Here is a 15,160-nt window from a genome sequence, read left to right on the forward strand (position 1 = left end):
AAAGAGAAAAGAGGGGGAAGGAGATGCCAGAGAGAGAGAGTTTTGATGGAGAGGGGAGTGAGATGAATAAACTCTTGTTTTGAAAATGCCTCCATCCATGTCAGAAATTGTCACAAGTCCCACTATGGACGACGGCCAAAGTGCAGGGCTGTGTCATCGCTGCGCTTCGCCAAAGAAATGAATCCAATTCCTCATAATCTCCTCTTTTTTTTCTCTCTCTCTGTCTCTGTCTCCGTGCACTGTGCTCTCTCATTTTTCCCAAACTCATTATGAGCATTGTGTCTCTTCCCAGTGAAGATTGATGCTGCTTTGCTCTGAGCTGAGCGCGGACAAACGCTGACGTCTGTCCAGCCTTCCTGCCACATGTACACGTGTCCCCACTCTTTGAGTTGAACAGGAGACGACCAAACGATAAAAGGGGAGCAGACAACGAGTCCAAACCTGGTGCAGAATCAATAACCGCCCTTTGTGCGCTCATAACCCACAATTTGTCTTTTTTGAATATCTTCTGGTCGGCGTGTGTGTTGTCCTCAGCAGAGCTCATGTACACAGTGGAGCTGGCGGGAGGGCTGGGGGCGATCCTGCTGCTCCTCATCTTCCTCATCTCCCTCTACAAATGCTACAAGATCGAGCTGATGCTCTTCTACAGGAGGCACTTTGGCAGCGAGGACGTGGACGGAGGTAAAGACACATCACGTCTCTCCAAACTTAGATGTTGCACTGATGAACGTGTGTGTGTGTGTGTGTGTGTGTGTGTGTGTGTGTGTGTGTGTGTGTGTGTGTGTGTGTGTGTGTGTGTGTGTGTGTGTGTGTGTGTGTGTGTGTGTGTGTGTGTGTGTGTGTGTGTGTGTGTGTGTGTGTGTGTGTGTGTGTGTGTGTGTGTGTGTGTGTGCTCGCTCGCTCGCTCGCATTTCTCGGTTTGTGAATGTGTTCTGTTTGTTTACCCGTGTGCATATGGTTTTATGTGTTTTGCGTGTGTATTCTGTCAAGGCCTCTATCCATAACACACCCCTTGGTAGATACAGATGTCTTTTCCGCTTCTATCTCAGCAGCTCATTTCCTCTGTCTCTCTGCTGTTGGAATAGCGTGTGCGCGTGTGTGTGTGTGTGTGTTTGTGTGCGTGTGCGTGTGTGTTTGTGTGCGTGTGCGTGTGTGTGTGCGTGCATTGCTGCAATGGCTGCATAGGGAAAGAGAGGAGACAGATTTTCAATTTGTTGCCCATTTAAAAAGAGATCAGTCTCAACATGTCATGGGATGATGCCCACACTCTGTGGTACAAGGGGACGAGATCGGCTCCGAGCTCCTCCCCCCCCCCGAGCGACAAACAGGAGCATAAGCAGCTCGGAATTGGAGGTCAACTTTTTGTTTTCGCTCCGGAACATAGTTAACTTTTGCGTCGGGGACAGGATTCCTCTTGTTTGTGTCCCTGTATCTTTCTCTCTATTGAGTCTTTTTCTGCCTCCTTCTCAAAAATTCTGGGGTGGGGGAGAAAAACAAAAAAAAGCTGAACTCATTTCTAAATCACTTGATTGTTTCTACAGTAGCATGAATTATCTATTATACGCAGTTTTGTTGACTCAAACTTCCGCATGATTAAATCATACCGTCAGGGACCACTGATACAAGCTGGTTTTGATTTTCCAAGTTTGCTAGGTGGTTAATTTGCGAGCTCGGATGCAAATTTGAAAGCGTTGTTTGATGTTTGGATCCATACTGAGCTCAGCCGTGGCCTTTCCAGTGAGTTTCAAAGCTGCGAGCGCTCCTCAAAGAGTTTGTGCAAAAAGCCCCTCTCCTCTTTTTGGCTGGCCCACATTCCACTTTCTACAGAGCATAATGAGTAGGACTTACTGATCATGTCACCAGCGGTGCTTTTTTTTTTTCCTTTTTCCCGTCGTCTATTTTCTGCCTTTTAAGTTCTTCCCCTCCGTCTCCTGGGAAATCATTTCAAGGTGGGAAACAGCTTGAATCATGATTCGGGTATTTTATTTTTTTTTATCTACATCAGTTTTGTTTTCTCATTTAAACTATATTACCAAAAGCAAATGGACACCACAGTCCACGTACCTTCATTGGTCTTGGTCTGGGCCTATTTTTGAACTATGAAAATGAACTAATGAACTAATTTACTGGCCTCGTCTCGAACTCCACTGGGCGGATCCGAGCCCCGACCTCGACTCAGCACCTTTGGGATGAACTGGAACATGAGCCAGACCTTATCACACAGTATCGAGGCCTTGTGGCTGAATGAGAACAAATCCCTACAGCCACATATCATAATACGCCTCATCAGAGGGAATTAATAAAAGAATTGTATAATATTTCATGTCTTTATGAAAAACAAAAAAAAAGTTTCTCCAAGCAGTAGATGTAATCTGAGGCAGTGAACTAAAACATCTAACGAGGGGTTTTCCTGCTTTGTATGGACTGAATTGTAAAGTCAGATATTCATCGAATGAAAGTGAAGTTTTCAAAAGTTATTTTCAATCTGCGACATTTCAAATTTCAAATTCTGCATTCATTTCACATTTTTGTCACAGTAATTTGTATCACCTTCAAAGGGAAATGACCACGGAATTTCTATTCAATATATGTAACCATTATGAATACAGTGATTTATTTGATTCATTTTTCAACTTCAGTTATAAACATTTAATTTAGTGTTGGGTTACTGTGCCTTTTGCCAAATTAGATTGTGACCTCAGAATTAGTGGTATATCATTTTGAGTTAGGAGTTTTAAGAAATGAATCTTTACCGTGGAAGTTGAGCCAGGGTCACTGTAAAATGCCTCCATGGTTTGATAAATTGAATACATGCGTGATGCCCAGTTGTCCACGTACGTATGTCCATCGAGTTGTTCAAATGTTCGACTGTGCCACGACGACTCGAGGGGCGTTTGTGCTTTTTCTGCTGAACGTCAGTGAATTTACTCCATCGGTTTGTTTTTTTATTCATCGGCATCTCCCTGTCGTTTCTCTTGCGTTCCTCAGAAAACAAAGACTACGACGCGTACCTGTCCTACACCAAAGTGGATCCCGACCAGTGGAGTCAGGAGACCAGGGAGGAGGAACGCTTCGCCCTGGAGATCCTCCCTGACGTCCTGGAGAAGCACTACGGCTACAAGCTCTTCATCCCCGACCGAGACCTCATCCCGACAGGAAGTAAGCGCCACGACGCACACATACCGTGTGTCCATGTATCACACCGTCGCCGCGTGTGACGGCATTCACATTTTGCTCTGTAGTCGCTGCAGTGTCCGGCTCATTTTGTCGTGGTTGGAAGCGTTTCCTGTGTGTTGTTTGTCTTCAGTGTTGTTTCTCACTGTCACTGTCTTGTGTTCCAATGTTTTGTGCTCTTAGATCAGATTCAAGCACAATATATTCACACTGAGAAGTGATAAAAAGAGCATTCGACCAAATTTCCAGATTATGGGGAAAGGGGAAGAAGACATATTCGCCCTTCGAACCTCTCTTGATGAAATGAGGATCATATTATTCCTCGCTCGCTGTCGCCATGCCTCCTATCGATGGTGTATCGGGAGCTGATGTGTTGAACAAGCGTATCGTCCACCCTGGTTTCGTCCTTGCATTAAAAAATGCGTGAAAACTCTGTCTGAACATATTCCAATGTGCGCTAACTCTGCTGAGTAGTGCCAGTCGGCTCCCGCTCTACACAGCGTGCTCTGGTTAGCAGTGATGCTGTGTTTTTATACTGAAGGCTTCATGTGGGACCGATAAAACGCAAACGCGTCCTAGTTGCTCCAGACAGAATTAAACATCAGACGGGAATGTGCGACGGCTCCGAGTCCTGCTGACTGAGCCTGCCTCTTTCCTGTAATCAAAAGAAAAATTGCCGGCAGCGTCGGTGCCAAGCACGATTGTGGAAGATTAATATCCAATCAGGGAAACATGGAATTTGATTAATGGTATGTGAAATGTAAAAGATGAGCGAGAGGCGAGGCGGACACTGTTTTACCAACTGTGTTGAGTATTGTTTTCTGTGTCTGTGTGCTGTGTTCCGCCCGTGACCTGAATGTGAAAATGTTTATGTTTAGGTCTCACCAATGAACATTACCAGGATGAAACTCGACTCTTTGGAGGTACTCGCCATCAGTCTTTTTCCTCTCCTGTCCACCGCTGTCATTTACCCGCTCTTAGGACGTCTCCAAAGAGACGCTCACAGTGGCGCTTCGATAGACGGCAACTCCGCCTGATCTTATTGACTGTGTAGCTCTGTCAATCATCCACGCCCATCTGTGGCCATTCAGCGCTTCGCTTGGGCTCTGCCTGTGGGTCTGCCCTCCACCCAGAGTGCCGATCTAGATCAAACTTCACCAACGCCATGCTTTTAAACATATGTGTCTACACACACATGCAGTCCCAATGTCTGCTTGTCCGCACTTTGATCTACAGACTAAAATGAGTGTTATTGGACAAAGTAGCCGCCTGTCATTGTCTCGTGTTTTGTGTTTCATGCTGTACGTTCATCCATCATAGTTCTGTGTCGTGGTCCTGTGCTCGTTTATTAATATCTTTAGCTTTAGGTACATTGATCAACCATTTTTGCCTTTCTCATGTCTTTGTATTTTGCTTTTCTTTTCTTTTCTTTTCTTTTCATTCCCCCCTGCAGCCTACATAGAGGATGTGGCTCGCTGTGTCGACCAGAGCAAGCGCCTCATTATAGTCATGACACCCAACTATGTGGTGCGGCGAGGCTGGAGCATCTTTGAGCTGGAGACGCGGCTGCGCAACATGCTGGTCACTGGCGAGATCAAAGTCATCCTGATCGAGTGCGCCGAGCTGCGCGGCATCATGAACTACCAGGAGGTCGAGGCCCTCAAGCACACCATCAAGACCCTCACCGTCATCAAGTGGCGCGGCCCCAAGAGCAACAAGCTCAACTCCAAGTTCTGGAAGCAGCTGCAGTACGAGATGCCGTTCCGCCGCACAGTGCCCATGCTCACCCACGAGCCGGCGCTGGACGTCAGCGAGCAGGGCCCCTTCGGAGAGCTGCAGACCGTCTCCGCCATCTCCATGGCGGCGGCCACTTCCACCGCCATGGCCACCGCCCACCCCGAGCTGCGTTCCACCTTCCACAACACCTACCACACCACCATGAGGCAGAAACACTACTACCGCAGCTACGAGTATGACTTGCCCCCGGGGGGGACCCTGCCGCCTCTCTCGTCCCTGGGGAACCAGCACACCTACTGCAACATCCCGCTGACACTGCTGAACGGACAGAGGCCCGCGGGGAAGAGCAGAGAGCACAGCCTGGAGGAGGCGCACGCCAACAACGCCATGCTCCCTCTGCTGCCAAGAGAAACCAGCATCTCCAGCGTCATCTGGTAATGATGGAACAGGGCTCGGCGTGTGGCGGCCGGAGGAGGATCAATCAGGGTCAGGCGTGGCTGGGCTCAGTCTGGTAGCGCTACGGAAAACAGCTCACGCTCGCGAATTTTGTTGCCGACGAGTGTTCGGGATCCAGTTGACCCAACGGTTGGTGAGCGAGTGACGGAGATGCGGCAGGTTCGTGGACACTGCTACCCTCGTGGGTTTTTTTTGTTGTTGTTGTTGTTGTTTTGTTTTTTTTTCCAGGAGGACAGCGCCTGTGTCACAGGGGATGTTTTCAATGTGACACTACAGGAGATGTAATGAAGACGCTGTTTCATCATCTAGTGAGAGACGGACTCACAGGAACTCTACGTTAAAGAACCAACACACTATGGCAATTCTGTACACGCACGCATACACGTACACTCACATATGTGCATACATACAAACACAAGGAAAACAGGGTCTTGTACATATATTTCAATTTATTTGTAGCATCAGTGTTTTCCCGTTTTAGTTTTATTCATTTCTGTTTGTTTTATTCGATCATGTTCGTTGCCTTCTCCAATGTAGGACTTTGCTTTAACTTGTTTCACACGGTTGTAAAATCTCTTATTGTTTTCCCTTTTTTAAGATTTTCTTTTTTTTTATTCTTCCAACACGCTTGTTTGAAAAGCCTGTATGCCCATGCACCTGTGCTGTTTTCAGGTTTTTGTTTGGGACCGTCTGTTTGTTTGTTTTCTAAAATCTTTGTGTAGTTTAAGAGAACATTTTTTTAACACTTTTTGGAATTGCCTGGACATTTCAGGAGCTTCGAGGAGCCGACACTTCTTTTCCGTTGTACCTGTAAGAGGTGTATCTAGTTCAAAAAGAAACTCTCCTTTGAAGAAAAGAAAAAAAAAAAAATCATAGAATATGCAAAAAGAAGGAGGAGCTGGTGAAAATGCGGCGCCCTGTGGGGCGGAGCAGGTGGAGCGGTCGGGGGGCAGCGCTAGTCCTCTCCAATCAGACCGACCGACAGACTGGCAGATCTCTAAAGCTTCATATTTTCTATTGAAACAAACAGCCTTGCTGTTTTTAGAGCGATAGTGAAAATGCCTCACCTTAAAAAGAAAATCTGTAGATTATTTTAAAAAGAATTCTATTTTTGTAACGGAAAAGAGTTTGCTTGAGAAGTCACACTGATTTGCATTTCATCGACCATCGGACGGGGATTTGTGTATACAGTACGTGTTATGCTGGTTTTGTATCCTTGCAACGTGATCCCCGGTTTGTTTACGACACTAAGGTGGTTTATGAATCCCACACGGAAAAAAAAAAATGCCCTCTACTGTTCTAGATTCAAAAGTAAAGCATTTTCAATGTTTCGGGTTTTTTTGGTTTTTTTAAACACAATATTATTCCCATCTTGATTATTACTTTGGTTCATATGGATAGTTCATGTTTAAGGAAAGAAAAATATTTGTGTTTTGAAAGACTTTTTAAATATATTTGAAGGTGTGATTTTTGAGTATGCATAGCAAATAGATATGTATTCTATATATAATATAGATATTTATATAAATATATAAACACGATTTTCACTTGGAAAGAAATGTCTATCTTTATAGAAACACAATCATTATCAGTTGCCCTTACTTTCTCACTGCACATTAAAAAACATTGATTTCCTTTTTGAGGTTTTCTTTTGTGTCCAGCTTTGACTCTTTGTCGTCGCTGATTCCTAAAAACCCGTCACTCGCCCGACTGTCACACTCGTGACGAGTTCATCACCGTCCGTGGCTTCGTCCGACTCAACTAGTGGAACAGATGAGAAGTGATCTTGTTTGGAACCGAAGCTCAGAACTGAACTGAGCTTTCGACTGTCAAATGAAGCGGAGTGAAGGTTCAGACGGGAAGACTGTTTCCTGCACACGTCTCCTAATTCGCAAGCAGTGTTGCCGCTATCTCTAATATCCACCAGCTCGTTCTCGTCAAAGTCTCCTTCGTGTCTGAAGCAGTTGATTCACGGGACAGTTTCCATGGTGTCCCGCCTGCGTCTAAGCACCAAAGTCTATTTCCTCATGCTCAGAAATAAATCTAATTCGATTCTACTTGACTTCATTCTCATCCTCGCAGGGGCGGCTGTAGCGGGATGCAGACAGGGTTGTCCACCAACCACAAGGTCGATGGCTCGATCCCCCCTGTGCCAGCAGGGTGCGAATGGTCGAATGTAACTTTGGGTGGTCAATGACACTAGAAAAGCTCAATATAGATGCAGTCCACTTACCACTAATCTCTCAATAGGTCTCCTGGTTGAACTGCTACCGGGTTGGTCAACTCTACTATTCTATAACAGCATCGTGGTACTATACAGGCGGAAGGAGCTAATGTCCAGATGTGTGTTTGTGTCCTACCAATTATTCTCTCACATTCAAGAGACAAATAACACAACACCACAACCTTCGCAGCAGAATGTCAGTTCGGTGGGCGATGGGGTGGGGGGGGGGAGTCAACAATTAGACAGCATGTGATAATGGGGCTTCTGACCTTTTAAAATATTCCGATTGAGGAGCGGGGATTCATCCCGGGCCTCGTAGAGGTAGAATGCAAGCCGTGATAATTGCCATTTCCCTGGTTCGTTACTGGCTGGAGATATTTATTGCCGCTCTCCTTATCCATCCTGTCAGATAGGAACAGAAAACACATCTGCTGATGTGAGGCAAAATATACTGCATGTTTGGCTCCAAGCCGGGGGAGTTTCACTTGATGCCTGACTCGTCTGGCAACTTAAGCGCCGTGGTGTTTCGCGCGCTGCCAGACAGTGCCCTCTCCTGGGGATAGACACTACCTACAAGGGCTGCTGGTAAACACAGAGACGGAAAGCAGATTCTTCCGATTCATCCGTCAGTCCCCAGAGGAGAGGATAGAAGAGGGGAAACTGGGGCAGAGGAAAGAGAGAGAGACACACAGGGCGGAGTTAAAGGCAGAGGGAGGAGCGACAGAAGACTGTCGGCGGGAAAAGCAAGAGGGCGGACATTTTCTGTCCGCGCTTTGGTGCACAGAGCCGCCTGTGCAGCTCAGATGGTGTCAGACCACGTAAACTGTTAGAGCGGCGTCATTTAAGTAGAATGATCCAAGCACAGCTACTGAAATTAATTTGGACTTTATTTAAATGAAAGATGCCAACAGCTGTGTCGAGCTGGTGACTAGTCGCATGTTGGCAGCCTCCAACCAGACAGCTGGACTTTTATTAGCAGACACAGGATTGATAGAGTCTTTATCACCCACAGCAATTAAGGACTTAATGGAGAGAAAACCGGTCCCATCGAACGGGAACATGTCGAGGACGCAGACGGGAATTCAGAGCAGAAGTCTACGGTGGTGTGTGTGTCATTTTGTGTTTTTCCCTGCAATGTTCAATCAGACCACCAGGGGGTGTGTGAGAATGAGCAGATGTGTGCTCACTTGACATCAACATCACTTGGTGTATTTCATATTTTCATCCCCCTGCCTCTTTCTCCCGGCACCTCCTTTTGTTTCAGTGAAAATCCGTATATTCCTTTGCCATGTGGTTATTTTTGTACTGCATCGGAATGAAAAGGTAGCACAGAGACAAGGTCATTGCCACTTTAAAATCCTTCTGCCCGTGTAAACATCCTCTTGTGGAGTTTTGGGTGGAAAACTTCAGCTGCGATTTTGATCAAACTGCTGGCGTATCAGTTTCTGGTACATACATACAGCATTGGTTAATGGACAGACTCCTGACAAGCTGTATTCTATCAGTCATGTCAAACTTCTGCATCAGGCATATGTGGTGTCGATAGCATCGTTCTCATCAAAGAGCAGTTTATTAGAAAGTGTCTCTACAGATATAAATAAGTTCAATTCAAGACTTTTTCCGACCTTTTCCACACCACACAGGATGGAAGTACACACCTTGTAGTTCAAATAAACTTCTTCCAAATCAACTCGTCATCCTCGAGCCACTTGAGAGAGGCGTTGGTTTTACACTTATAATGTAGCCCGAATCAGGAGACGCAGCACATACAGGCACTAGTAATTCTGATGTATTCTCTGTGAGCTTTGGTGGTGACAAGCCTAAACAAATTAAGACCTGTGCAAACTGAATTTAAGACAATTGAATACTTTTTAAGGTGTTTTATCTGTTGTTTGCTGAACCCCTGCTGCAGTGTCGTCAGAACCCCTGCTGCAGTAATTTTGATTACTACTTTTAGATTAATATAACAAAATATAATCAACAAATAAATCATGTTATTACAAGTTAAAACATAATTAGACACAAACTTTTAGAATTAGCTTTATCATCTGCAATATTATAGTGATGTCCAAATAATTCATCATAGTTTGGGGTTATTTCCATGTACTTTTACTTCTTGTACTTTTAAAGTGCATTTTTAAGCTTACACTTCTGGCCTACGCTTTAATTTCAGTAAAAACTTGAATGCAGGACTTGTAAGACATTTCTTTGCTGCAGTACTTTTACTTCAGGAGTACTTCTCCCACCGATGTCGGGAGTATATTCCAAAAGTGAGCAAGGCAGGGCATATCTGAATGTATGATAATAACCTTCCGGTCAGGTTATTTTGTCAGAGTGGCCCAAAACAAAGGCCCGGGGGGGGCAGAGCACAGGTAGACACCATCTGGCCTTTGAGCAGTGACCAACTATTCTAGCTGCTGTGTCCGGGGGACTCGGCCTTCGTGAAACCGTTTGGTCAGACTGTATGTGATGTAACAGCAGGGAGCTGCTGCCCAGGGCGAACGTTCATGTTGAACAGTGTTTCATCACTTGGGCCTTTAAAGAATGAATGGAACCTAACGCTCTATGATGATGGTGATGATGATGATGATGGTGATGATGATGATGATGATGCCATAAGCCCTAACTGTTGTTGCCTTTATGTGCAGTCTCCAGATGCGTTTCCTCTGCAGGGTATAGACAGATTTTTTTTTAAATTTTATACTCTCTCTCTCGTGAAATACTCCTCGTCGCTGGAGGCATTTTGGTCGGCATCCACAAAACTCCACACCGTAATGACCGGAGTTGGAGGGACAGGTAGAACATTACCTGAGGCGCTTCTACTGCACCATCTCTGCCTCCTGCACCATCTCTGCCTCCTGCACCTGTCTGTGTGAGGGGAGAGAGAGAGAGAGAGAGATTGTGTGTGTGTGTGTGTGTGTGTGTGTGTGTGTGTGCGTGTGCGCGCGCACACAGCACAGTTGCTGCATGTGGTGTTCTGTTGCACTCTGGCGGTCTTACCTGGCATTTCATCAGTATTTAGAAGAACTATAGTCACCCACCTGCCAAACTCTCTGCAACTCTCTGACTTACCTGCAGGTGCGAGAACAGCTTGGTGTGAGTAACCGCAGCCTGTACTCGTCTCACGTTGACGTAGTAACACGCCATCAATAACTCTAAACTGTGGCTGGCGCATATCAGTCTGAGTCCGGTTTTTCGAGGTGACATGCGTCAGATCTGTGAGTGCATCCTCGTTATCACTCTCGTCCGCACGCACTGAGACATGTCTCCTACATACGATGCTGTGTAAGAGAGTGTGTGTCACTCGTGACAGAGCTGATGCCACACACACACGAGGGATGACGAGGTACATCAAGAAAAAATAACCAACTCTGAGATTATTCTTTTTATTATAGAAAAATAATGTATATAAAAACAAATAAATTATGAATTCCAGCAGCTGCTCTGCATTGTTCCTCTATTAGAACACCTCAACCCTCCGCTCTCTCTCATTCTCTCATGCGCACACACACACACACACACTCTCACTCTCTGTCTCTCGCCAGTGTTGGTCGTTCCCCAGATTTTGAAGATCTCCCACACGCAGTATTTGTATATTCAGTCCTTATAACATCCTCTCCACCTGCCCTCACTCCCTACACACCGGACAAGAGCTTACAGCATCACTTCAAGTCCACCTGGCAGCTGAACCTGCAGAATTCACTCCCTCCGCGGAGCCCGGCCGAGTCTCATTTCCCGTAGAACATCTCCATGAGCACCTCCTCAATGTCGACGCTCCCTATGACGGGCCTGAAGAAGAGCTGGGCGACCACCGGCGGGCTGATGGCCCGCAGCATGGACAGGGCGATGAGCAGCTTGGCGAACCGCGTCGTGTCCTCGCGGTGGATGAGCTTGATGTGCTCGTTCAGAGCCTGGTGCGCCTCGCGACGCAGCGACTGGATGTAGTGGAGGCAGCGCAGACCCTCCAGATCTGGGTCGGACGAGAGGAGAGGGCAAGGGGAGGGGGAGGAGGAGGAGGAGGAGGAGGAGGGACATGGAAAGATGAAAGTGGGGAGAAGAGTTAGGATGGTTTCCATGGGCTACAACATGGAGGCTGCAGTAACTCAGTTTGTTATCCAAACTCCTCCATGTGAAATGGCATCACCTGGACTTTAAACTGTACTTATCCCACTTCACATGTTAATAACAGGGTTATTAAGGTCACATGCATCAATCATTTTCAAATAAAACACAACTTCTCACACACACACACACACACACACACACACACACACACACACACACAGTAGTTCCTCACACAGCAACATTGCCCTGGTGGTGCTCTGACAGCCACCAGCTCGGTGCCACCGGTGTGAGGTGAGTCTGACGACCCCTGACCTACCCGGGTTGAACAGCACGGCGCCTTTCAGATACGCGTACTCCTTCGTGCTGATATCCACACTCCAGCACTTCTTCAGGAAAGCCTTGATGGCCTCGATGTCCACCACCGAGACGCCGGCCGCCCCTCTCCCCTGGCCCGGGCCCCGGCCGGCCGGCGCCTCGCTGGGTCTGTCCGGGGAGCCCGTGAGGATGCGCTGCAGCATGCTGGGCTCCACCGTCTCCGTGGTGTCGAAGTCCACGCGGTCCTGCGCCAGCCCCAGCACGAGCAGCGCCGCCCAGCCGCTGCGGATCAGCAGCAGCTGGTCGTCCTCCGGCAGCTCGCGGAAGCACGGCACGTTCTTCACGAAGCGCAGCGTCTTCACCAGCACCGCCGACGCCGCTTTGCACGTCACCTGCGGCGAGCGGAGGACGCCGCGGCGGCGCGTCGAGCCGCAGGAGCACGACTGCTGCTGCTGCTGCTGCTGCTGCTGCAGCCGCCGGAGCTCCTGCAGCGAGGCGGGCGCGCAGGAGGACGGGGACGCCTTGTGGAACAAGTGTTGCAGTGTTCGCTGTTGCTCTTGCTGATGCTGATGCTGATGCTGATGCTGATGCTCCTGCTGCGGCTCCTCGGCGGCGGCCAGGCCGTCACTCTTCAGGATGCTGTAGAGGATGCTGCTGTTGTTCCGTCCGCTGGCTCCCCGGCAGCGGCAGCCGTCCAGCGTGGCCATGGATGGCCGCTCCACATGTGCCGGCGCACGGCGCGTCACCGCTGTGTCTGCGAGGCGCCGGAGGTCAGTGCGCACAGGTAGCGACGTTTCCCTTATCCGCCGATAGCCCCGAGTGAAGGGCGGCGCGTTTATATCAGCTCCCGTCTGCCCCGGAGCCCCGAGAGCCCGGTCCCTCTCCGCACAGTCCGCCTCCCCAGACTCAGGCGCCTCCTCCTTCCTCACCTCCTCTCCTCTCCTCTCCTCGGCCTGACACACACACACACACACACTGTAAAAAAACACACCCCTCTCAGTGCTCCTCACCTATTAGATACAGAGCTATGTGAAATGACCTTTTTTGTGAGACACCTCACCACGCAGAGATTAAAAGTGACTCCCCTGAGAAGGGCTCAAATAAAGACCCCTGCAATGTGTGACCCTTTAAAGCCCCATGTCACCAGGTGGACTATCACACAGCAGTCAACAGGCCCGGGTTGATCGAGCCCATTGTGTTATCCAGTGTGATGGAGGAGCAAAGACAAGAAGGGAGAGGGAGAGAATTGGCACAGACAGACGAGGAATCGAGAGTCTGGAATCTATTCTCAGCGTCGCCTTGGCTCGGTGGCAGCGCTGTTCATCAGGCAGGAGCTGGTGAAAAATATGGGCCAGCGACAGATCTGAAGGCTTAATTATTTTAGGGGAAAATTTATATGATTTTCTCTGAGGGGGGGGGGGGCGGAGAAAAAAAGTAAGAAGAGCTGAGCTGTGAAGGCCGGCCTCCAACCTTGACTCGGACACACTGATATTGATTTAACCGTGAAAACAGGAGCTGGTGAATTATGATGTCATGACTCAATGCTCTCCTTGCCTCTGTCACTGAAGGAGGATGGGGAGCAGCAGGGAGAGAGAGGAGGGGGTGGTTTGAAGAGGGGAGAGGAGTGGAGGTCAGTGAATGAGAGACTGAGAGAAAGACAGGTCGGGATAAAGCAGATGAATTAGAGGTTTATCTTAATTGCTCCTAAGAGGGATCACAGGCCAGGGGTTGACCGCTGCGAAGGGGAGGAAGGGGGCTGTGGGAAAATCGGAAGTGATTACAGGGGCAGTCAAACCAGATAGAAACCAAACGCCGGTCTTGTCAGAATGAGGGGAATTTGTGTCGAAGGGAAGAAGAAGAAAAAACACGGACAAAGCTTGCGAGCCAGTTTTCCTGACTTGAGGTGCAAAGATCCCGGCGTCTCCGCCGCAGCCACCCAACGAAATGCCCTCAGACTGCCACTCGAAGGTCCCGGCGCAAGGCTGTCTTTGGTGTGGAGAAAGGGTGACATTGAGTGCATGGCGACATTAATGAAATAGCAGTGAGCAGGACATCATCGTCCCCGCGCTCTGTGCCGCTGAAGGACGCGGGCGGTGAATGGAGGCGGCATGAAAAACTTTTGCGGCAGCGCTTCAAACATTGTTCAGAGGCCAAATGTCTTTGTATTGATTTAGCCGAGAGAGAGAAAAACAGAAAGATTTTTCACATGTTGATATCAAGGACGCCACGGGATAAACAGCCTTCACTCAGCCCCGTCTCTTCTCCCGCTCAAGGCCCAGCCAGCGCAGGTTATAACAATCCCTCCGTCTCAAGGAGAGATTACATTATGTCTTGCTGCAAAAGCACAGAGTTGAAAAGACAGCCACGGCGCTCTTTCGCTCTTTGCCTTGTTCACAGGTCCTCCGTTTCTTCCCTTGTTTATCGACGTTTTTTGGCCCCCATGCGCCCTCTTCCCTCTGACAGGGTGAATGATATATTTCTTGAAATATTTCTCATATTCCTCCAGCCCACACTGACGACGGAACATTTTTATTCTAAAGAGGCCACGAAAAAAGGTTTGTGCCCCCCAGTGGTTCCAGGTGGTATTGTTGTTTGGTCACTGTCGTAGCGACGCGACAGTAGCAAGGCGCCGCTAAGGACCCAGGTACTTTTCCCTCAGAGCTCCTGAGGAAGTCGCCAACATCACTTTGGAGATAACGGAGGAGAAGAAAGAAGTATGAACACTGACGCTCCTGCTTCCTTTTCTGGCTCCTAGCGTTCACGTCATGGCTGACCCAGTGCCGACCCCCTGGCTACTGTCCAAATCAGAAAACAACCCCGTAAAAATCGAGCCTCGGAGCTCTCTCCACGGAGTGAACGTCCGTCCAAGGTTCACTCTGAAATTGTATCTCTTTTTCTATCACTCGCCCTCTTCGCTTCCATTGGTCCCCCGTCGACAGGATTCTTTTTCTCTTGCAAGGCTGAGTTGTTTTTCGTCAATTCGGCTGTTTCACCGTCTGCCGTTTCCTTCCCTGGGCATAGATACCGTGAGAACGCCATTCTTTTCCCTGTTTGCGTCCGGCGATGGATGACGCAGCGCCTTTGTGTCGTAAATTAAGTAAACCAGCGCCCTGGTGGCCAGGAGAATAAAATGGTGAAAGCAAGGCTTATGGGGGACCAATAAGATGGTGTTTTGTTTTTCTTTTAACA

At 48.3% G+C, this 15,160-nt stretch overlaps 2 protein-coding genes across 6 annotated transcripts in view; one reads left to right on the forward strand and one right to left on the reverse strand.

The window, feature by feature from the left end:
- The window catches only part of il1rapl1a (interleukin 1 receptor accessory protein-like 1a), a 160,577-nt gene extending 153,581 nt beyond the window's left edge, over positions 1-6,996 (forward strand). For 2 of the 5 annotated variants that reach the window (XM_035604694.2, XM_035604693.2), the window contains exons 9-12: positions 535-681; positions 2,989-3,159; positions 4,053-4,097; positions 4,628-6,996. In XM_035604694.2, the coding sequence (XP_035460587.1) occupies positions 535-681; positions 2,989-3,159; positions 4,053-4,097; positions 4,628-5,349 (1,085 nt within the window). In that variant the 3' untranslated portion in view covers positions 5,350-6,996. The remainder of the gene's footprint in view (positions 1-534; positions 682-2,988; positions 3,160-4,052; positions 4,098-4,627) is intronic. The other 3 variants (XM_035604696.2, XM_035604697.2, XM_035604698.2) reach the window with 3 other exon arrangements.
- Positions 6,997-10,961: 3,965 nt separating this feature from the next.
- On the reverse strand, positions 10,962-12,916 carry nr0b1 (nuclear receptor subfamily 0, group B, member 1). The gene is made up of 2 exons (XM_035604846.2): positions 11,973-12,916; positions 10,962-11,561 (listed from the first exon to the last, which is right to left on the reverse strand). The coding sequence occupies exons 1-2, from the start codon at positions 12,676-12,678 to the stop codon at positions 11,320-11,322; spliced, it is 948 nt and encodes a 315-aa protein (XP_035460739.2). The 5' UTR covers positions 12,679-12,916; the 3' UTR covers positions 10,962-11,319.
- Positions 12,917-15,160: the final 2,244 nt, after the last annotated feature.

Source organism: Scophthalmus maximus, chromosome 14 (assembly GCF_022379125.1).
Source record: "Scophthalmus maximus strain ysfricsl-2021 chromosome 14, ASM2237912v1, whole genome shotgun sequence".
NCBI classification, from domain to species: Eukaryota; Metazoa; Chordata; class Actinopteri; order Pleuronectiformes; family Scophthalmidae; genus Scophthalmus; species Scophthalmus maximus.

What these genes read in the sequence shown, in the direction of transcription:
- nr0b1 (XM_035604846.2), bottom strand. Translation starts at nt 12,678, where the DNA reads ATGGCCACGCTGGACGGCTGCCGCTGCCGGGGAGCCAGCGGACGGAAC. An exon ending in CGCCGTGCTGTTCAACCCGG is followed by an intron (nt 11,562 to 11,972) that starts GTAGGTCAGGGG and finishes CGTCCGACCCAG; the next exon opens with ATCTGGAGGGTCTGCGCTGC.